General features: G+C 55.0%; 1 protein-coding gene across 5 annotated transcripts in view; it reads left to right on the top strand.

Moving 5' to 3' along the window:
• The window catches only part of TPCN1 (two pore segment channel 1), a 51,520-nt gene that overhangs the window by 9,726 nt on the left and 19,354 nt on the right, over positions 1 to 22,440 (top strand). For 3 of the 5 annotated variants that reach the window (XR_013959545.1, XR_013959546.1, XM_080650077.1), the window contains 6 exons: positions 14,467 to 14,594; positions 17,584 to 17,760; positions 18,199 to 18,312; positions 19,554 to 19,684; positions 20,532 to 20,620; positions 22,285 to 22,319. Coding sequence is in view for 3 of the 5 variants with exons in the window: in XM_080650077.1 (XP_080506203.1) it covers positions 14,467 to 14,594; positions 17,584 to 17,760; positions 18,199 to 18,312; positions 19,554 to 19,684; positions 20,532 to 20,620; positions 22,285 to 22,319 (674 nt within the window). In the remaining 2 variants the exon portion in view is untranslated. Of the gene's footprint in view, positions 1 to 7,730; positions 7,788 to 9,618; positions 9,638 to 14,466; positions 14,595 to 17,583; positions 17,761 to 18,198; positions 18,313 to 19,553; positions 19,685 to 20,531; positions 20,621 to 22,284; positions 22,320 to 22,440 lie in introns of those variants that run through there. The other 2 variants (XM_080650078.1, XM_080650076.1) reach the window with 2 other exon arrangements.

Below are 22,440 nucleotides of genomic sequence, written 5' to 3'. Positions count from 1 at the left end.
AGGGACGTGGGGAGGTTCTGATGGCTCCCAGCAGGGGTCTCTGGTGGCTCTGGTCGCAGTGCCCGCGCTGCCTCGGATCAGATGGAGCACGGGGCCAGGAAGGAAGCCCTGCTCTATGGAAGGGACCAAAGGTTCGAGACTGCCCCTCCCACCCTGTGCTCAGGGACCTGTGGGGCGGCTCCCCGTTCCCCTCCCTTTGCTGGTGAATTCCCTGTTTGGGCCATTTCCTGACTCTCTCTCCATTCCAAGCTGAGGAAGGTCATGCACGAGGAAAAGAGTGGCTCACAGGTGTTGAGCTCCTGCCACGTGCCAGGCGGTGTCCGAGGCACCTTCCTGGGCCGTCTCCCGGGTCCTCCCCGCAGATCTGGGCCATTGGTCTTTCATTGTCCTCATCTGACGAAGGAAACCGAGGCGCTGAGGTGGGAACTTACCCAAGCTCACGCAGCCAGCAGGTGCCCACGGCCGCTTCGAACCCGTGTCTTCTGGCTCCAAAGCTCAGGCTCCGACCCGATGGGCCGCACACCGGGAAGTCAAGCTCTGGAAGAGACAGGATTTCAGGGGGATTTGCTTTTTCAGAAGGAAGCTGGTGCCTATCTTCATCTTCATCTTTGTTTTTGTTTTTTGTTAATCGTCGCCTGATGATATGTTTTCCACTGATCTTTAGAGAGAGTGGAAGGGAGGGAGGGGGAGAGGGGGAGAGAGGAAGAGAAAGAGAGGAAGATCTGTGTGGGAGAGAGACATCAGTCGGTTGCCTCCCACATGCGCCCTGACCGGGGCCTGGGATCGACCTGCAACCCAGGTACGTGCCTTTGACTGGGAATTGAACCCGTGACCCTTCAGTTCTCCGGCCTATGTTCTACTACTGAGCCATACCGGCCAGGGCTATCTTCTTCTTTTTTTTAATTAAACTTTTATTGCCTACAAGGTATTTCTCCTACATTGGAGTGCGATATCTAGAACGCCCTTTCATGTTGCAAAAATAGCAAAACCGATGGGGTTTCACTGTACAAGCTGTATTGGATCATCACAGAGAAACCAGAAGGCATGAGTAAGTGGGGAGGGGGAAGCCACAGAGGGCAGCCACGATTGCACCCGCCGAGCAGTCGCACCCGCCGAGCAGTCGGCAGCTTTCTCCTCAATGTGCGCACTTCCCCAACTCCTCTGCGTGGTCTTGGAGGGTCCCTCCCCGCCCCCCGCAGGGCCATGCTGCGGATTGAGACTTCATCCTGCGGTGATGGAGAAGCAGGGGAGTGACCTGTCCCATTTCAGGGCAGGGTCTGAAATTCACTCGGGCTGCCCTGCAGAGAGTGGCTGGGAATGGGGGCAAGGCCATGTGGCAGGGAGGTGGCCCGGGGACACGCTGGGACCTGCTTGGTTTGGCCTGAGCAGTGTTTTAAGCAGGTGTATGTTTGCTCTCAGCGTGAGCACTTGGCCCCTCTGGTCTCACACACCCCAGCTTCCCAGGTTTGATACCTGCCGGGTGCCTGCAGGCATTTGAGTTCATAGCCCTTGGAGTGAATTTTGGTGGATTTGGCGCTGTGGCGGGAGGTGAGAGAGCAAATGACATTGAAGACTCAACTAAGGAGTAAGCAGATCAGTCTGTGGACAGTGGGATTTAGGGACAAGTAGGAGTTGGGGATGCTGGTGAGAGGGATGTGCAACTTGAGGTGTGGGGAGGGAGTAACCTGCCCAGGCAGACAGCGGCGTGGCGGGGCTGCTTGGTTCAGCCCGTGTTGGTGATCTGCCAAGTACCAGGCAGGCACCGGGCAGGCGTGTGACACCCCCTGATCGCAGAGCCTGCCACCTCCATCCTCAGGCCTTGCACAGTGTGGTTACCCCCCGAGCACAGATAAGGAAACCGTAAACTTAGCCCCGCTCCCTTGGTGAGCGTTAGGCCACGTTCTTGGATCGAGTGACAGACGCAGCCCTTGAAGGCCAAGTGCCCTGCCCCACGTTCCCCGCCTGGCCCGACGCCTGGCAGCAGCCCGGCCCTTTCCAGGCCGTGAGCAGTTCCGCCTCGGTGACACTCCTGACGGGCTGCCCTCCGTTCTGTACTCCACCCCAGAAATCAGAACCAGTAATCAAACGTGTTAAAACGTGGGGCTGCTCCTATAATCTCATGTTTTCAATTATCCCATTATCTCCATTATTTTCTTATTTAACCACCTTCGCTACCAAACCTCCCTGTGGACTGCTTGTCTCTTTTTTTGGGGGGTGGGGGGGGGGCGGGGCGGGGGTTTAGACAGAGCGGGAGAGACAGAGAGAGAAACGTTGATGTGAGAGACACATTGTTTGGTTGCCTCCCCGACACGCCCCGACCAGGGCCGGGGATCGAGCCTGCAACTGAGGTACCCGCCCTCGACTGGACTCGAACCCGGGACCCTTCAGTCCACTGGCTGATGCTCTGTCCACTGAGCCAAACTGGCTCGGGCTGGGCTGCTTGTCTCATGCTTCTGATCTGTCCCTACTTCACTTGCAGACCTTTGTCCTCCTTCCCACGAGCGTTCCCTCACCCTCCACAGCCAGTTAGGATAGTGGCTGCATTTCCACACCCTCCCCTTCTCTTAATGCTCTGTTTGTACCTCTCTCTGTTCTCCAGGCCCAGAGGCCCGCTCGCTCCCCAGCTCGCTCCCCAGCCCCTATGTGTGAGAGATTTGATTAATGTCTCATGTACCGAATCTGGGTTTGCTTTGTGCCATGATGGATTCCTAAACATGGTGAGAAAATGGACTTTGGGTGAAGTAGATAATTTAAAATATGGGCAGAAGGGCTGAGTTCGGCAAAGCATCCTTCCACAGTATGATAAATACCCCTTGGCTCATCCTGGTGGGTTTGGTCAAACATGTTTCTTTCCATCAAGGCTTAACCTGTTTGTGGATTTCTTTCTTTTTTAAAAACATATTTAAAAATATTTTTATTGACTTCAGAGAGGGAGAGAGAGATGGAAACATCAATGATGAGAATCATTGATTGGTTGCCTTCTGCACACCCCACACTGGGGATCGAGCCTGCAACCTGGGCATGTGCCCTGACTGGGAATGGAATCTCGGCCTTCTGGTTCATAGATGGACGCTGCACCACTGAGCCACGCCGGCCGGGCGTAGAGTTCTTTTTGGTGTCTCTGATGCCTGTTTGAGGTGGCCCGGCTGAATTGGACAGGCAGGAAGGTACAGTGCCCAACCCCATGCAACGCCTGGGTAGGTGCGATTGTTTTGGGTCCTAATGTTTTATATAACTGCCTCTTCCTGGTAGTACGAGTTTTGCAAAGGCAGGGACCATGTCTTTTCTGGGCACTGAGAAAACTCATTAAGTAACGTATCTGGGAGTGAGTCACCAGGTTCCAAAAACACCCGGGGTCCCAAGTGACTGTCAGTCACACCCTGGCCTGCTCCTGGAGCCATCTGGGATGACAGGGAGACATGCACACGTGACCAGGTCAGAAATAGCCCGGGCGGGGCCTGGCCCCTGCTTCCTCTCGGAGCAGCCTGCCTTTTGGACGTTTAGGTCTCTGCTTTTAGGGCTTGGCAGTTTTCCAGGAGCCCACACATGCCCTGTAATTGCTGTGTCAGCCCTGGTGGCTGGTTCCCACCTCCCCTCAGTGCTGAGCTCACTCACCTCTCTTTTTGTTAGATTGAGTTTTGTGTTTTGTTTTAAGACAAAGTTTGATTTTTGATTTTTATTGATGTCATAGAGGAAGGAAGAGGGAGAGAGAGAAACATCAATGATGAGAGAGAATCATTGATCGGCTGCCTCCTGCACACCTCCTACTGGGGATCGGGCCCGCCACCCCAGCATGTGCCCTTGACCAGAATCGAACCGGAGACCCTTCAGTCCTCAGGCCAACGCTCTATCCACTGAGGCAAACCAGTTAGGGCAGATTGGGTTTTTATTTTTATTTTTTCTTACTCTTTTAGCTCTTGCTGGAAATCAGCTGGGGCGGAGTGAACTGGGCTCCATGCTGGCTCATGGCTTGGAGACACTCCAAGCTGCCGGATGCCTTGGCTTTCACTTGCGCGTGGTCGTCGACAAACGTGATGTCTTCCCTCTGTGGCTCTCAAGGGTCCCCTCTTATCACGGGCTTGGCTGTGCACACTTGGCTGGCCTGCTTCGCTGTCTGGAATCACAGCTTTTACTGTGCACCCCGTAGCCGGATGGGTAGCCTCGATGGGACCCAGATTGTGACAGAACCGAAGCGTCCGCAGCCTCCAGGCACGTTGGCTCACGTCGTTTCGGGCTGCTTCCTTTTGGGTCCGACACTGCCCTGGCGTGTGTCAGGCTCACAGATCTGGAGATCAGGAGGCTTGGGAGAATTCTCAGGTGGTTAGAAATGTGTGTGGCCCTGGCCGGTGTTGGCCAGTGGTTAGAGCATCGGCCTGTGCACTGGAGAGTCTTGTGTTTGATTGCCAGTCAAGGGCACGTACTTGGGTTGCCAGTTCAGAGTGCATTCGGGAGGCAACCATTCGATGTGTCTCTCTCACATCGATGTTTCTCTCCCCCTCCCACCTCCCTTCCATTTTCTCTCTAAAATTCAATGGGAAAATATATCCTCACTCCTCAGGTAAGGATCCTATCTAATAAAAGAGTAATATGCAGATTGACCATCACTCCAACACACAAGATGGCTGCCCCCAGGTGGACACAAGATGGCCACCACAAGACGGCCAGCAGGGGAGGGACCAGGCCTGCAAGGGAGGGCAGTTGGGGGCGATCAAGCCTGCAGGGGAGGGCAGTTAGGGGTGACCAGGCCGGCAGAGGAGGGAAGTTGGGTGCAAACAGGCTGGCAGGGGAGCAGTTAGACATCAGTCAGGCTGGCAGGGGTGATCAGGGTGGTTAGGGGGTGATCAGGTTGACAGGCAGAAGCAGTTAGGGGCAATCAGGAAGGCAGGCAGGCAAGCAGTTGGGAGCCAGCAGTCCTGGATTGTGAGAGGGATGTAGGCTGGGCTGAGGGACACCCCTCCTGTGCATGAATTTCGTGCACCGGGCCTCTAGTTAGAAAATAAAAACACAACAAAAAGAAATGTGTGTGTGTTGGGGGCGTGATTTCGTCTGCTGATACTCCACAGCACTCTCCCATTTCTTCAGTCTCTGACTTGCTGGCATCACCTCTTGGTAGCTGTGCAATCTTGAATGAGGAGCTGAGCTTCCATTTGTTCCTGATTTCAGTTTCTTCATCTGTAAAATGGGGATAAGAATGTTTCCATTCAGGGCTGCCATACAGATTAAATGGGAAATTTTCATAGAACATGGGCCTCTGCTTAAGAAATGTTAGCTGGGTTTTGCATTTTCTTAAGGATTTGGTTGTGGCAATTGGGGGACGGACACATTTACATCCTTGGCCACCTGGTGCGCTGCAGAGATAAGAGCTCCAGCAGCCGCAGCGTCTGCCCACTCTTTAAGACGGTTTCTGTTACGTTTTTCTTCATTGGCGGTGCCTCTTTGGGGCTGCCTTCCGCACCCGATGGGAGGGGAAACTGAGGATAAGGAAGAGAAGGCTGAGCCCAGTGCCTGGCCACTGACTGCGCAGGCGTTCAGGCCCCTGCCGGCTCCTCTGGGAGCGGCACCAGCCAGGCGAGCCCAGGTCCCAGGAGAAGTGGCGTGTCCCGGCCAAGCTCTCTGGGATGTAGACTTCCTCCCAACTGTCACTTCCTCAAGGGCCCGTGCCTTCTGAGCAGAGCTGCTTACTGTGGCAGAAGATCCAGATGCTGGGGCGTGGCCAGTGCTCTGTGCGCCTAGCCAGGCCCAGGGCCCAGGCCCTCCCCCCCCCCCCCCCCCCCCGCCGGTGGTAGGGCCTGGAACAGACTTCTGATCTGAGCCAAGAGGACAGCATCAGCTGACACATCAGTAGCCTGCATGAAGCGTGTGGCTCACAGCCAGCCTCGTTCCTCCAGCACTACTGGTCTGCTGACCCCGGGGAGGGGCCCGGGGGCAGAGGGGGGGTTGCCCGTGTGCAGTGAAAAATGCCTTTCATCTCCATTTGCTCCTCCGCCGCTCCCATCCCGGTCCCTGTGTGCTCCACAATTAGCATTTGTGCTGCTTCCAAGTGAATACGGACAGATGTTCACGCAGGTGCTGCACTCTTCACTGGATAAACAGAGTGGAGTTCGCATGCCTCTGTGTGTGTGTGTGTGTGTGTGTGTGTGTGTGTGTGTGTGTGTGTGTGTGTGTGAAGCGTAGGGCCTTTGAGATGTGCCTAGTCTTTACATATGTTTGCTTTTTTCAAGTTATCTGAAGCACTTTGCACATGGTAGGTGCTCGATAAATGCTGTGTGCTGGGTGTTGGGTTGGAGTGAAAGCCTTTTGTTTTCATTATAAACCCAGAGGCACAGGAGTGGGAAGTACAGTTGCAAGTGAAGCCTTGAGATTCACAGACTAGAGAAGGTAGAAATCAGGTCCTGCCTCGCCACGAAACTACCTGTAAACCAGTGTTCTCTGCCTGGGCCAAAGCGGGGGGAGCGGGTGCCAGGACATGGTTCTTCGTGCAAAGGGTGGTGAGAAGGATTCTACGATAGAAATGACCTCAGTGGCCCCATAAATGTGACTCACCATGGCTCCCCCAGGAAGAGGAACTTGCATTTTGCCCGAGCAGGATGTTTGTAGACGGGGTTACCATGTTAACCAAGACTGACCACCTTGGCGAGGTGATCAGCATGCCCCACTGTTAGAACCCATTGGTTCAAGTTCCATAACGTGGTTTACAGCCGCCTGCGGCTCCTGCAGGTGGGGGAAGAGGGTGGGTGCTCGGGCGGCCTGGGCTTGAACCCCAGCTTGGCCACATCCTTGCTCTGTGACCTTAGGCAAATCACTCAGCCTCTCTGGGCCTTCGTTTCCCCTTCCGTAAACTGGAGAGGATAACAGCACCTGCTTCATCGGGCTTTTGACCCTGAGAACTCTGTTTGGGGCACATGCAGTGCTGAGTGTGAGCTGTAGTTCTTGGTATCGGCCTAATCTCTGGCTCTTTAAGCTTCAGGATTATGGAACCTTCTGGATTATGGAACCCACACATGCCCTGCTGTTTGCTTCTCTGTGCTTGATGCATGATCTTCCCATTTCTGGAACGTAGACCCACCCCACCCTCATCCACCCGGTGACACCTCTTCATTCTTCAAAAGCCTGTGCAGACATCACCTGTGAATCCCTCCCCGGCCCAGCAGCCCTGGAGGGTAGCTGTTGTCACATCCTTTTCTAGGCTGCTGTAACGAACAAATGACTTTAATGCACCGGAATCACATTCCTTCTCTCGCCTCCTGATAGTGAACCCCGTGAGGACAAGAATTCATGGTTAACTTTTCAAAAAAATCCAACACCTAGCACAATGCCTGGTATACAGTAGGTGCTGAATAAATGTCTCTTCAAATTAAACCATGTTTGTTTGCATCTGGAAAGTCAGCCTTTGTGAACTTCACCCACCCCCTTCTTTCCTCCCCCAAATTACCGCATGATTTCTTAAGACTGGAGAGTTGCTCTCAAGGTCTTAACTTCAGGATGTTACGTTTCTGTGTGGCCTGTGTGGGGTGGACACCTGGGGCAGTAATCACCAGCGTAGACCATTAAGGGGTGCCCATTTTCCCAGCCCTCCTGCCTTTCTTTTCATCTCCTTAGTTACGGCTCTCAACTTGCTAGCCAGTTCAAGTTCATGGACAGCCTTCTAGTATCTACAGAGAATCCCTCTGCATTTGGCCACTTAGATCCCTGTCAGCTGGCCAGAAACAAAGTTGGAGGTGGCACCGGGCATTATCCTGTTATCCTGGCCGGTTCCATACAGCGCTTGACCCAGGGGACCGGCCTGGGTGAGCTTTTCGTTTTTCCTTTCCGCCTCTGGCTTAAGCCTTTGGCAGGATGGGTTTTGGGCTTGAGTCCAGCGATTCAACGGGGAGGGCTCTGTGCCAGCTCTTGCCTTTTGGAGGTCTGTATATTGGCTCGGGGCTCTGCCTGGGTTTGCAGCCTTTAGTAGTGTGTGTGGATAATGTGGGTCTGCTTCCCACACCGTCTTGCAGCCAGTTACCAGCAAGGGAAGGCCTGGGCTGGAGGGAATGTGTGCTCTGCTCTCTTTCGGCAAAGTGGCTCTTGCCCGATTTTTGTCTGGGGGCCTTGGCAGGGTCAGCCGGCACAGGCAGTGTGGCGACGCCGCGCCTGGAAACTCATCAGTGTCACTCTGGTTCATTTCCTCCCCTCTTCCAGCGTTTTCCCATGGAGTGGGGCTCTCAGCGACAACTGGCGAACGGTTTGGCGTTTGCTCGTTCTCATTCTGGTGGGCACCGGTTTCCGGAGGGCTCCAAGTGCTTTGTGGGTATTGGCATTTGTTTCTGCCATGCCCGGGGCACAGTTGGCGCCGGTCCCAGTTAATGGATGAAGAAACTGAGGCTCTGGGGATTAGATGGTGAACCGGGGGAGGGGAGGGGAGGGGTATAGCTGGGAGTGAACTTGGGTGAACAGGGCAACCTTTTGTCTTAAAGAGGATGTGCAGGATTGTGTGTGTGTGTGTGTGTGTGTGTGTGTGTGTGTGTTTGAGAATGCGTGAGGTTGGTTGCAGGCATTTAGGAGAGAGAATGAAAGGGAGTGAGGATTGCATGGGGGTCGGGTCCTCAGTGTAAACCTGCCCAGAACAATCACGGCCTTGCATTCTTTCTGATCAGAGCTGCCTCCCATGAGGAAGGAGCTCGTAGGCCTTTGATCCAAAGCGGCCTCCTGCCCCAAGCCCCAAAGGAAGGCCCGGTGGTTACCCTGCCCAGCAGATCCTGCCCTGTTGGGAGGGAGGTGGGTCACAGAAGCCCTCCCTCCGCCTGTCCTTCCCTCTCCTCCCTGGTGCAGCTTTATGGCCGGCATATGGAAACTGTTTCTATTTACCCAGCACCCCCAGGATGCGGCTGCACACTGTGCTCCAGCAAACGGAAACCCTGGATTCCCCGCAGGGCCGTTGCAGAGGCTGCATGCAAAGCAGCCAGCTGTTTTGCAGGGAGCGTCTGGGCCTGTTACATCAGCGTTGCCATCTGTGCAAACAGGTCATCCTGGTGTGTCGGCCTGCGCTCTGGATGGGGAGCTGCTCTCAGACGTGGAGGCAGAGTTTCTGTAACGGTTTTGTATCCGCATGCATGTCCTTCAGGCCTGGTTTTCCAGTCCCGTCTTCTGCCAGTGACTTTAGTTCACCTCCCTGGGCTGATGGCCAGGATTCGGGGAGAGTAGTTCAGGGGTAGATGTTGCATAAGGTCTACGGGTCTGAAAAGGCTGCCGACTGGTTCTCACTGGAGTGCTCTCTGCCCAGGGCACCAGGGGTGCAGAACGAGGTGTTTCCTTCAGGGAACTTTCCCCGGAGGCGCATGTGGGAGCTTCCTGGTCAGCCTCCTCTGGCCCTTTGGAAACCTGTGAGCAGAGAAACTGGCTTCCCAGAGAACCGGGCAGACGGCTTCTCCCACCTCCTGCCTGCTGCGTGTCTTCTCCCTTCTTCCCTCCGGTCCCGGCCCAGCTGCCGAGGCGGAAATGCCGAGGCCGGGGCCGGCCGTCCTCTTCCTGGAGGAGGCCGTGGAGGGCCAGCTCCCCGCCGGCCCCGTGGTGAGGTCATCCTGTCTCCTGGAGCGGGGCCTTTGCGGTCTGCCTCCACCTCGCCTTTCCAGCTCTCCTGGAAGAACACACCCTGCCCTGGGTAAGGACGGTGGCAAAGTCCCAGGTCCCACATGCTCATTCTCACGTGGTCTCTCGTGATCGCCAGTGTGAGGGCCGGCCCAGCCCACAGGATGGGGTTGGACCTGGGGTGAGAGCTCACCTGCCCACTTTGGTGGCCAGGATTCTTTCTGAGCAGGGGACGCTCCCGAAGATGCAGAACCCAGTCACTTACCCGGGGACCTTTACTCCCCGCAAGTGCAGATTCGGCCCAGGTGGGCAGTAGATCAGGGCAGGTAGGTGCTAACAGTCACGGAGCTCTGAGCTTCCCAGGCAGACGACCCGGGGCAGGCCCAGTGGGCCTCATCATGGGGACAGACCATCCCCTGGGACGTCATGCCCAGTGGTGACCAGGAACGGGGAGCCCCTCATAGCTCTCACTTCCTGCTTTGAGGGAGTTCATTCTGAGGAAGTCCCTGAGATCGGTTCCCCAGTGAGCAGGGCCTTATGCCCCGGACACCCCCACCTGAATTCCAGGCCACAGTCAAGTGGCCCCCTTACCTCTGGTGGCCCCCTTGAGCCCCCTACGTTCCTCTCTTTTATGGACCATAATTGTCCTTTCCCTGTGGGAGGCGGCTAAGCCTTTAAGCGTTCCTTCTAACAGCAGCAATAAAGCACTGGGAGTTGGAGCGTGTCCATCGCCTCTCCAGCCTAGGAAGTGGGAAACAGCGAAGGGGGCAGGGAATGAGGACCCCCCGCAGCGCTCCCCCCCCCCCCCCCCCGCCATGCCCTCAGAGTGCTGCTGGACTTGGCCACAAGGCCACCGCCTCTGCTTGAGGCTGCCATGGAAGGAAATGGAGGGACCGGGGCCCCCTCCTTCCACTGTGCCCTTTCTACAGCCCCTACATGCGCTGCCCAGCCGCTGGGACCCGGCGTGAAGGCGGCTCTTTGAAATCACTTGCGGCTCCTGAATAGCCCCTCGGCCGCCCTCGCCTCCCTGGCCACCTAGGGCCTTTCAGCCCTCTCCCCACATAAGAGCCACAAGCAAGCTGATCGGCTTTGCCTTTGGGACCTGGTCAGCAAGCCAAGGCCTGTGTTCTGAGCAAGTGCGGGGTGAATGGCTAGAAGCCGAGGACAAAGGCCACCCTGGAGGGGACAGCTCCCCATCCTTTCCCTCGGCAGTTCCCGTCTTCGTTTTCCTTTCTTTCCTTTCTGTCTTTTGTAAGGCTCTGTTCTGAATTACTCTTACAACATGGTCGCTCTTCAGCAGGTCCTTAAAGATGATCTTTAGAAAGTACAGATCACATCAAGCCCCTTGTAAGGCGCTTGGGCACCTCTACTGCTCCCTGGCTGGCCCCGGGCTCTGGCGGTCACGCCTGCTGTGCCCTCCGGCCACTGGCCGTCTCTCAGTGTCCCATGGGAGTGTGCTTCTGGAAGCTTTGGAGCAAGGGCTTCCCTTTCAGAGGTGTGTGTTGAGCACTGGTTGCATCATGCCTAACACTGTTCTGGGCTCTCAGGACACCTCAGTGAACAAGACAAAAGTCCCTGCCCTCAGGGGCCTGACATTCCAGGCAGGGAAACTGGCTCAAACGCACTGTGGGTGGGTGGGGGGGGGGGGGTTCAACCTCAGGAGAAAGCAGAGAGCAGCGTGAGGGCGGCAGAGGGTGATGGGCATGTGACTTCCAGAGAGGCCAAAGGCGGTTCCTGAGAGGACGGTGTTCGGGGGGGATCCTGGGAGATGGGGAAGGAGGCCAGTTAAAGACCTGGGAAAGGGCCGAGGGAACAGTAAGTACTGGCTAAGTGAGGCTAATGTCCACGGCATCTGTGCCAGCTCATCACCCGCCCACCTGGCACTGTCGTTACTGTACCTGGGACTGCTGTGTCTGGGCCACCGGCCCCTGCGGCGATGAATGAAGGTCGCGGAGGCCGGGGCGCAGGCACATGAGGGGGCAGCACTGCCCAGCTGCCTGCCTGTGGCTGCTCCTCCCTCCACGTCACTTTTGGCCCATGCCTCTCTGGTCCCGTGAGCAGATCAAGGAAGGCGGTTTGACCTTCTCTCTCCGCCTGGGACTTAGTTCTCTTAGACCTGGGCACTGGGGTCGGAGTGGGGGATGCCGGCCTTGTGTAGAGAAGGGCCAGCGGCACCGAGTGCAGGCGGCAGCCAGGTGTCCCTCCTCCTACTCTAGCTCCGTTTTCAGTGCTTCTGCTGCTAATTTTTGGTCCTTTTGGCAGTACCCTGTCACCTTTTCTGGTTTCCAGTTCTTGAGAGGCACGTGGCTTCCTGCTTAGGAGCTACCCAGCCTAGACGGTCTCCCAGCCCCGCGTCTTGCTAGCTGCATGGCTTCTGTGAGGGGCTTAGCCTTTGCCCTTCTGCACCTTCCTTCCCTCAAGTCTGAGGTGGGGTTAATCATAACCTTCTTCTTAGGACTGTTGTGAAAATTAATAGGTTGATATGTATGAGGTGCTTAGATATGCATGTTCTCTATCTATCTATATAAAAGCCTAAGTGACTGGCTGACCGGGACCGAAAATAGCTATGATGCACACTGACCACCAGGGGGCAGATGCTCAACGCAGGAGCGGAAACCACCGGTGTGGAAACATGGAACAGACTGATGAATCTCAGAGGGGAGGGGGAGGGGGGAGAGGGGCGGGCAGGAAGAGATTAACCAAAGATCTTACATGCATACTAGAGCCGTCTCCAACTGGTGGTCCGTGGACCACTCGTCCGTGGGGTCCGAAAGGTTGGCGACTGCTGTACTAGAGGCCTGGTGCACAGTGCCCTCTCGCAATCTAGGACCCCTCGGGGGATTATTGGAGAGCCGGGTTCATCCTGATCCCCACAGGCCAGGCCGAGGGACCCCACTGGTGCACGAATCTGTGCACCGGGCCTCTAGTTGCTATATAACAAACCACTCCAAAGCATAGTGCCTTATGATAGCACCCTCATTTCTTTGCTCATGAACCTGCAGTTGGGGTGGGGTTTGGGAGGGGCAGCTGCTCTGCTGCCCACGCTGCCCGTGTGGACACTTAACTGGAGCAGAGATGGCTCATTCAGCTGACGGACGAGTTGGTGCTGCCTGTGTGCCGGGAGCTCAGCTGGGCTGTGGCCGAGGGACCTTGGTCCTCCTTGTGGGCCTCTCCACCGGCTGCGTGGGCTTCCTCAACATGGTTCCAAGAGCAAAAGCTGGAAGCAGCCCGGCCGGTGTGGCTCAGTGGTTGAGCATCGACCCACGAACCAGGAGGTCACAGGTTTGATTCCTGGTCTGGGCACATGCCGGGGTTGCAGGTTTAATCCCCAGTAAGGGGCGTGCAGGATGCAGGTGATCTGTGATTCTCTCTCATTGATGTTTCTATCTCTCTATCCCTCTCCCTTCCCCTCTCTCTAAAAATCAATAAAAACATTTTTTTAAAAAGGTGAACTAGCCTTAGAAGTCAGAAGCGTCACATATTCCGTCCTGTCGGTCAAAGCAGTCGCAGAGACTCCCTGGTTTCAAGGGGCAGAGGCACAGTAGGGAAGGTTCCAGAAGAGCAGGGGGGACGAAAGGGAATACTGTGGCTGCCTTTGGAAAACAGAATCTGCCACGGAATAGATTTGAAATGGGATTCTTTATCCTCATGTAGGGGGTGATTAGGAGTGTGGATGATGGGGAGCCATGTCTCATCATAGATATTCTTCCTCTGTTTCTTGGAGTCACTGCTGACCCGTGTCAGTGGAGACACTTGAGAGTTGTGACAACAGGTGGAAGTATAAAAGGATCTTTATGGGCGCCGGTTCTGGAAATGCTCAGGTCGATTTCAGGCAGAGCCAAGGCTGCAGCTCGGGGCACCTCTGTCACTGTTTTGTTCTCCTTTGGCGTCCCTCTCGGGCAGGCTTTCCACACATGGTGGCCGAGGCAGCTGCCTGCAGCAACAGGGAGAGAGCCCCTCCTTCCTCACTGGCCCAGGACGAGTCCCAGTCTCAGCCCTCCCTGGCCGGGCGTGGGGCAGCACCACTGCCTGAACCAGCCTGTCCGGGGGCGGTGAGGGGCTCTCACTGCACCTGGGCTACCTGCCCGGGAGCCAGGGGTGGAGTCAGCCCAAGCTGAAGAATGTTCTCCAAAGGCTGATGGGGCAGTGCAGGAAAGGGCTAGGATCAGCATGTAGAAGCCACAGATGACCCCGCACCAAGGAACAAATCCAGTTATTTTTGTTGTTGTTAATCCTCACCCGAGGATATTTTCCTTGGATTTTTAGAGAGAGTGGAAGGGAGGGGGAGAGACACAGAGAGAGAAATATCGATGTGAGAGAGACACATTGATTGGTTGCCTCCTGCATGCACCCTGACCAGGACCGGGGATCGAGCCTGCAACCTAGGCACGATCAGAATCGAACCCGGGATCCTTCAACCCACGGGCCACCGTTCTAATCACTGAGCCAAACTGGCTAGAGCCAAATCCAATTATTTTTCACTTTTGACTAAGTAGAATATTAACACACTTCCAAAAGCCAAAAGTAAACAAAAAGTTGGAGTGATACTTCTACTCCGTTTCCCACCTCTCCTGTAGGTAACCGATTTCACTGAGTTCTAACTTCTCTTCCTCTTTTTCTTTTCTGTAAAGATAAGTGGGTAGCTGTATGTTTTCGTTTCCTCCCCTTTTTTACACCAAAGATGCTTGTGCTCTTTTGTACTTGCTTTTTCACTTAACAAGAGAAGGAAAAATATAGTTACCTAGCCATACTAATTCTTGCTGTCCTGGTGCACGGAGCGGAGACTGACATATAAATGATGGTGCGCATGTCTGAGCATGCGAGACCCTTCCTTCTGCTGCACAGTGTCTCTGTTCTCTTCCTCCTGGGCTGTACGTGAATCTCTCTCCTCTTCCAATGCAGATGGAGGCAGCTATGCCCTCCACGGCTCCCAGGCCTCCAGCCTGAGCTCAGAGGGCGAGAGTTTCCCCTCGAGCCCCACTGGACACAACTGGGAGATGAATTATCAAGAGGCGGCCATCTACCTCCAGGTGAGCATCTCTGGGTCAGGACTTGGCCCTTCTTGGTGGGGTGGGGAGGCGGGGCTCTGTTGGATGCCCAGGAATTCAGTCCCTGCTTTGGTTCTCTGTGCGTGAGCTTCTCGCCTTATGGTGGGGAGAGCCAGCCTGATGGTGCCTGCACTGGACAGGCGACGTACGTGGGCTCGTCAGGTGACCCCGACTTGTGGCTCCACCTGCCCCCAGCCTCCCTGAGTCCAAAGCCACCCACCTAGTAAGTTGCAGAGCATGGATGTAAACTTCATCTATCTAGCCTCCAAGTGATGTTCTTCCTTCTATACATTGTTGCCTCATTTCTATACGCTACTACATGTATGCACTTGAAAATGAGCTATGTAGTTGTGGGAAAAGAGGTTACAAAACAGGACTTGTATGATCATTGTTGTATAGCATTTGTGTACATACACACACACACTCAAACCCATATATAGCTGTTTATGTAAATACTAGAGGCCCGATGCACAAAATTGGTGCGAGAGTAGGCCTTCCTTCTGCTGGCTGCCGGCACTGGCTTCCCTCCGGCACCTGGGACCTGGGCTTCCCTTGCAGCCTGGCTTCGTCTGGAAGGTTATCCGGAAGGACATCCGGTTTAATTAGCATATTACACTTTTATTACTATAGATGTGCTAGTACAGTGGTCAGCAAACTGCAGCTGTGGCTCGCCAGCCGCGGTTTGCCACTCTGTTGACTAATGAGTTTGCCGACCACTGGGATAGGGGCTTAATCACAAGTAACAACAACAGCCTGTAATTATTGGAATCGAGAGTCTAGGTCAGTGGTTGGCAAACTCATTAGTCAACAGAGCGGCAAACCGCGGCTCGCGAGCCACAGTTTGCCGACTGCTGTACTAGCATATAGCTACAGATACCTGTGTATGTGTGTGTGTGTGTGTTTGCACAGACACCCATTCGCATCTGGAAAGTTGTTTATCAGTATTAAAGGTGATTATATTTAGCTGATGGAATTTTTACAACCTTAAAATCCTGTGTATTATTTGAATGATTTTTACCCAAAATGCACCTTTAAAAGAAAAATGAGAACAGAACTGCCATCTCCATGAGCAGCATTTGGGGCTGTTTCGGGAGGGTGGGCTGAGCCGCTGTCGGACGCTGTTCCTTTCCTGCTTGGAGCTGAGCTGCAGCGCAGACCCTGCCCAGGTGGCGGGTGTACTTGGGTCCTTGGGCCCTTGCTGCTTTGAGGCTGCCTGGTCCCCGCAGTTTCTTCTCTTCCCAGAGTTCATCTGTCAGCTCCGTCCCCTCGGGAGCCGGGTGTCAGCGGTCACAGTGCCTCCGAGATGGTCTTGTTTGCTGTGTGGACTTCTCCTCCGGGATCGGAGAGTAGAGGCCTGGACGTCACGTGGAACTGGCCGCCTTCTTATTTTTCTTAATCTCCTTCACGATCAGCAGCCAGGAAACAAGGCCCTTGTTCTCTCTCCTTGGGGTCTGGCTCAGACCCCAGTGACCTGGTTGTATTTCACTCCGTGCTCATTGGTGGTGACCTCAGCCTCCACTTCCTCAGAGGCCATTCCAAGTCCTAGAGTTAAGCTCGAGGCCCCCTGTCAGTGGTTTCTTTTAGTCGGACCCTCATTGCTGGCTGACTGTGGGAAGAAATTTCCCAGGAATTGCATTTTTTAGTAAACAAACCAGAAGCTTGCAGGCCACCGTGGGTGTCTGTGGCCCTGGGGCAGCGTGAAACCCACAGCCCTGCGCAGATCACAGGGCCGGAGCCCGGCCTGCCGCCTGCCCTCGGTGTGACCGCCGGCGTGTTTGTTCCTTCTGTGGACCTGCCCCGTCCAGCCTGTGGTTTGTCTTTGTGTTTTGGTACTGAGGGTGGTGACGTATCCAACTTCAGGAAGCGACTTTTTCAAAGCTACTCGGCAAACCACAGTCAAGGCCAGCGCTCCCCGCCTCCCAGCTGCTGGGTGGATGGTCGCCAAGAGGGGCTGGCGCCTGGAGAAGTGATCTCTTGCAAAACGATTCATCCTACCAAACATCTATTGAACACCTACTGTGTGTACCAGACGCCGTCCCAAGTGTCTTCCAGGACCCCCACGAGGAAGGGGAGAGCCATCGCGCTGACAGCTGGAGAGGATGTAGCCCCGGGAGGAGTGGGGAAGCCCATGCTTGCTGACCCCAGGACGCCACGCTCAGCTCTTTACATTCTACAGACATTTCTGAGAGTGAGCACTTGGCCTCCAGGGACCAGTTGTGCCCAGTTCTCTACTTTCTCTGGACCTTTTTTATAAAAAAAAACATCTTTATTGATTTCAGAGAGGAAGGGAGAGGGAGAGAGAGATAGAAATAGAAACATCAGTGATGATGGAGAATCATCGACCAGCTGCCTCCTGCACGCCCCCCCTCCCCCATCCCCATCCTACTAGAGATTTAGTCTGCAACCCGGGCATGTGCCCTCGCCAGGAATCGAACCCGATTCATAGGTTGATGCTCAACCACTGAGCACTCTGGCCGGGCTGGGCCTTTTTGTTGTTGTTGTTAATCCTCATGTGAGAATGTTTCTTCCATTGATTTTTAGAGAGTAGAAGGCGGGGAGAGACAGAGAGAGAGCAACATTGATGTGAGAGAGACAGCAGTTGTTTCCTCCTGCGCACACCCTGACCAGGACCGGGATTGAGGCTGCAACTGAGATGGGTGCCCTTGACTGGAAATCGAACCCACGACCTTCAGTCCACGGGCCAACACCCTAACCACTCAGCAAAACTGGCTAGGGCCCTCTGGACCTTTTATTCTTTGATTCTTCCAAGTGGTTTTTAGGAATCAGCAAGTCTTTCAAGCCCCATCAGCAGGCCAGGGCGAGACTTAACTGGTGCACGGTTTTGTGGCTGTAAGACTTGAATTTCCATCGTCTTCCGTCTCTGGCCTGAACCTCCTCTCACCCTGGCCCACGGTGCGGCCTTGGTGCTGTGCCTCAGAGGCTCTCTGCCCCGTGGCTCTTGTTTCCACAGGAAGGAGAGAATAACGACAAGTTCTTCACCCACCCCAAGAATGCCAAAGCGCTGGCGGCCTACCTCTTCGCACACAACCACCTCTTCTATCTGATGGAGCTGTCCACGGCCCTGCTGCTGCTGCTGCTGTCACTGTGCGAGGCCCCTGCCGTCCCCGCGCTCCGCCTCGGCATCTACGTGAGTGTCCTGATGGCTGGCAGCCGCTGTTCCCTGGGGGCAAGCGCCAGGAACCTCGTGTGGGCTAATGCAAGCTTAAGCTTGAAGGGGAACGTTCTGGAAGGGAAGATAGTGTGAATGGATTGAAAGCAGCCCCTGGGAGGCCCTAGAGGCCTCGGGAGCAGCAGTGACTCGCCGGTCCTCTTGGGGTCCCTGTGGAGCGAATGCACTTTCCTCACTCAGTCCGACTGTGATTCTGCTCGCTTGCTCGGAAATGCCAGGGGGTGCCATCTGATGGCCTCACTTGGGACCAGCGGCCACACCTGGGCGCCAGGTGGGCAGCATACCTGATGGCAGTCCCTCCCACTCTTTCCAGTCTCAGGAGAGGCGGTCGGGTGCGATGGCCAGCGGGAGGACAGGGGCCCGGCGATGCCATATCTCCGCACCCTGTGGTTGCAGGTCCACGCGACCCTGGAGCTGTTCGCCCTGATGGTGGTCGTCTTTGAACTCTGCATGAAGTTGCGGTGGCTGGGCCTCCACACCTTCGTCCGGCATAAGCGGACCATGGTCAAGGTGGCGTGTCCATCTCCTTACAGCATTTCTCCCCTGGCACCTTCAATCCCATCTTCACTTCCAAATCCCCCGGCGCTCGGAAGTGTAACCCAGGGTCCCCACCCTCTCTGTGCCCCAGCCTCGCAGAGCCGTGCTCTGAGGTCATGGTCATGGTCATGCTGACAGCAGCTAGTGTGATTCGGAATTTGCGGCGCCGAGCATGGGCGCAGTAACCCTTGCAGGAGATGCGTTACCATTCCTAGTTCACATCCAGCCACAGCAGAGAATGGGATCTAATCCCAGCGAGAATGGGAGTCAAACCCAGGTCTGGCTGGCCTCCAAGCCCACGCTGATCTGTAACCAGCGTCGGACACGTTCTCTCTGCTGCAGAGAGAGGCATTAGCAGCAGTGTGTCACAGTGGCACTCTGCAGTGTAAAAGGCACGCACAGTTGTCCAGAGAAAGTGCCCGAGGAACTGAGAGCAAGGTGTGCTTCGGACCTATCCCAGAGGCCCTCACGTGCAAGTCAGGAGAGCTGGAGCCACGGTTGGTAGATGTGGCCGGGCAGAGTGGCAGGTTTTTTTGTTTTTGTTTTTGTTTTTAAGAAATAAAGGAGGGGGGAGACAGAGAGAAACATTAATGTGAGAGAGACATCGATTGGTTGCTTCCCACCCTCTGACCAGGGGTCCGAGCCTTGGTACGTGCCGTTGACCGGATTTGAACCTGGGACCCTCCTGTCTCCAGGCCAACACTCTTTTCACTGAGCCAAACTGGCTAGGGCAGTATTTTGTGTGTGTCTTTTTTTAAATATGTTTTTATTGATTTCAGAGAGAGGGAGAGAGAGAAAAATCAATGATGAGAGAGAATCATTGATCGGCTGCCTCCTGCATGCCCCCCACTGGGGATCGATCCCACAACCTTCGCATGTGCCCTGACCAGGAATCGAACCGTGACCTCCTGGTTCATGGGTCTATGCTCCATCACTGAGCCACACGAGCCAGGCTGAGTGTCAGAGTTGCTCAGTGAATACCCTCTGAGATGCTGCTGGGAGCATTGCCCTCTGGGTCATTCTGCAACCACACACCTGTGCCACAGCCCAGGGCCCTTCCCCAGGGGCTGCTGGATGTTGGGGGCGGGTGCTGGAGAAAAGGGATGGGCCTCTCGGGACCTGGGTGGGCAGTCCTTAGCGAGCCCTGAGCTCAGGGTATTCGGGAGGGGTCTGGGCGGAGGAGCTGATGCTGCTCTTTGCCCGTCCGCCCCCAGACCTCCGTGCTGGTGGTGCAGTTCATCGAGGCCATCGTGGTGCTGGTGCGGCAGACATCTCACATGCGGGTGACCCGGGCGCTGCGCTGCATTTTCCTGGTGGACTGTCGGTACTGCGGTGGCGTCCGGCGGTAAGGCCTGGGGGAGGAGCTGCTCAGACAGTCGCTATCCTGGCCTGGCCTGGACCCCTGGGCCAGTGGAGCAGGACCCAGTGAGTCAAGTAGCCATAAGATCCATCCTGCACGTCGGTAGTCTAACTAAGCTCACCTCCCTCTGCCTCTCGACCCCACAGAGAGGGAGGCTCTTCCCCCTGAAATTTAGGTGCCCTGACGCCAGGCCTACGTCCCAGCTTCCTGGGGCTGGCTCCTCTCTAAGCGCATTATCTGCCTCAACACAGCAGCAGCAGCGCTCATAGCAGGCAGTTTGGCAAAAGGTCCACGTGACTCACAGGCTGTCCTGGTGCCTCCCCCGAGACCGGGGCTCTGCACTCCAACACACCGTTAGCCTAGAGTTAGACTGAGCTTTGAGATCCACCTGGAGAATCCATTGGCTGGGGGACTGTTGATAAGAATGGGCTGGCAATTCATTCTCTGTGCATCCTCAACGTAGGACACAAGTGTCCTAGGACCAGGTGGCCCCGAGCTGTCTCCATGCACCCCACTTCTCGGGGAAGCGACCTCTGCACCGAGTCTGTGCCCTCAGCCTTCTGCTTCCCCTCCCTCTCTCACGGGGCACTCCCCGCTGACCCTGCAGCAGGAGGAGGTGGTGTCTGTGCTGCACCTCCCTCCCTTCTCCCTGTCACCACTGAGTGCAGGTCCTGCAGGACAGCAAGCCGGGGCGCAAGGGGGTTTAGTGTTCTGAGTCAGGAGCACCAGACCCGGGTCTCCATGAGCGCGTATTCCCCTGAGGAGTCCGGACCACACTCCTCGGGCCCACCCCGGGCTGCATCTCATCCCCCCGACCCCCCTGTCTCCCCAGCAACCTTCGGCAGATCTTCCAGTCCCTGCCACCCTTCATGGACATTCTGCTGCTGCTGCTCTTCTTCATGATCATTTTCGCCATCCTCGGTGAGTTGCCTGTGCCCGGGACCAGGCGGTCTCTAAAAGCAAAGTCACCATGGGAGGAAAACTTACTTTGATAGTTTTGGAAATTCAGAAAGGTTTTACAAGTGATATAAACAGCCCTAGCTGATTTGCTCAGTTGTTAGACCGTTGGCCCGCAGACTGAAGGGTCATGGGTTCGATTCCGGTCAAGGGCATGTACCTCAGTTGTAGATTACAGGCTTGATCCCCAGGTTGGGGCGCATGTGGGAGGCAACCAATCGATGTGTCTCTCTCATGTCGATGTTTCTCTCTGTCTCTCCCCCTCCCTTCCACTCTCTTTAGAAATCAATGGAAAAAATATTCTCGGGTGAGGATTAACAAAAAAACAACAACGAACAAAAACCAAATGATATAAACACTCAGGGACTCCCGCTTAGGAAATGAAGAGTTAGAAATAAAATGGAACCCCCTTTGTAGCCTTTCATGACCTCAGTTTTCTCCCCAGAGGTGCCTGTGTCCTAGGCTTAGCATTGCTACTCATGTCTGTGTAGTTTCACTTTATGTTTATGTTTCCTTAAGCAACACATAGGTTCTATTATTGCTTTGCATATTCAAAATAATTCTGTAAATGGTTGCGTAATGTGGTGTCCCCTTCTGCACGGTGCTCTTTGCTCAGCACTAGGCACGTGACATTTATTCATGTTGATGTATGCAGATGTCACGTGTTCATCTTCACAGGAGTGTAGTGAATGTGCCCAGATTTACTTATCTGTTCTCTCGTTGGCATTTTTCACTCTCACAAGCCACACGGCAGTGAACACTCATGTGTTTCCTGGCAGACACGTGTGAGACTTTCCCTGCGGCAGGTGGAGGGTTAGGGTCTGTGCACGTCAGCATCACTAGATATAAGAGCAAGATCACGGCTTTCTAACCCCGAGGAGGCCTTGCCTCTTCAGGTAAGGCCGAGTATTAGTGTGGCACCCCCATGCAGACACAGGGCTCCGCCAGCGGCGGCCCGGCACGCGATGAGGAAGCTGAGGTCCCTCCTCGAGTCCTGGCGTGGCACAGCCAGTGGCCCATAGTGCTCTGGCTCTAAGGCCAGCCCCTGCCTCCGTGACTGGTGTGTCCCGAGCCTCTGGCTCCCATTCCACCTCCCCTCCACCTCTCGGTGGCACTTTGTGCTCCAAGGCGGCTGACTTCCCCTGAGGGCAGACTTTCCCACTTTTCCCGCAGGATTTCAAGGACTCGGGGATAGCCCATTCCAAAGGAGGAAGGGAATGCCGTTCCCACCCAGGACCCTTGGCTCTAGGGAAACAATGGAGTCCCTTCGGAATTATTACTTGGCCGTCACATTCTCAAAACCAGAGGTCTGGATTCCAAATCCAACCGATGATGAGTTTTGTTTGGTCTGAAAATTTTGAGCCAGCATTTAAAAATCAGATTTTTATACAAAATGACAGATTGCCAACCTTTTTAATACTACACTTGATGGTATTCGGGCCACATTTTCGAATAGCTGCAGTTACCCAGTGCCCGTAGCACCTGCTCCCTTTATTTCAGAGCATGTGTTCCCCGGAGTGCTGCAGTCCCCACCACTCCCTATTGTCTCCCTCGGTGCCCTGCTCTCATTTAGGTGTATTGGTCCAGTCCTTTGACATCTTTTCAATCTGTTTTCTGCTACCTTCCAGGTTTCTACTTGTTCTCCCCTAATCCTTCAGACCCCGTAAGTAATCACCATGTTTTGTCCATTTCTTCCTTTATGTGAGGCCATTCCCCTCTGAGAAGGTGACTGGGCTGACTCCCTAGCTACATTAGGGAGGGAGGCCTGCCTGGCTTCTCATCAC

The sequence above is a fragment of the Plecotus auritus genome (genome assembly GCF_963455305.1).
Source record: "Plecotus auritus genome assembly, chromosome: 13".
In the NCBI taxonomy this organism is placed as follows: domain Eukaryota; kingdom Metazoa; phylum Chordata; class Mammalia; order Chiroptera; family Vespertilionidae; genus Plecotus; species Plecotus auritus.
The sequence above is the reverse complement of the archived record's forward strand: the minus strand, read 5'-3'. Positions and strand labels throughout refer to the sequence as shown.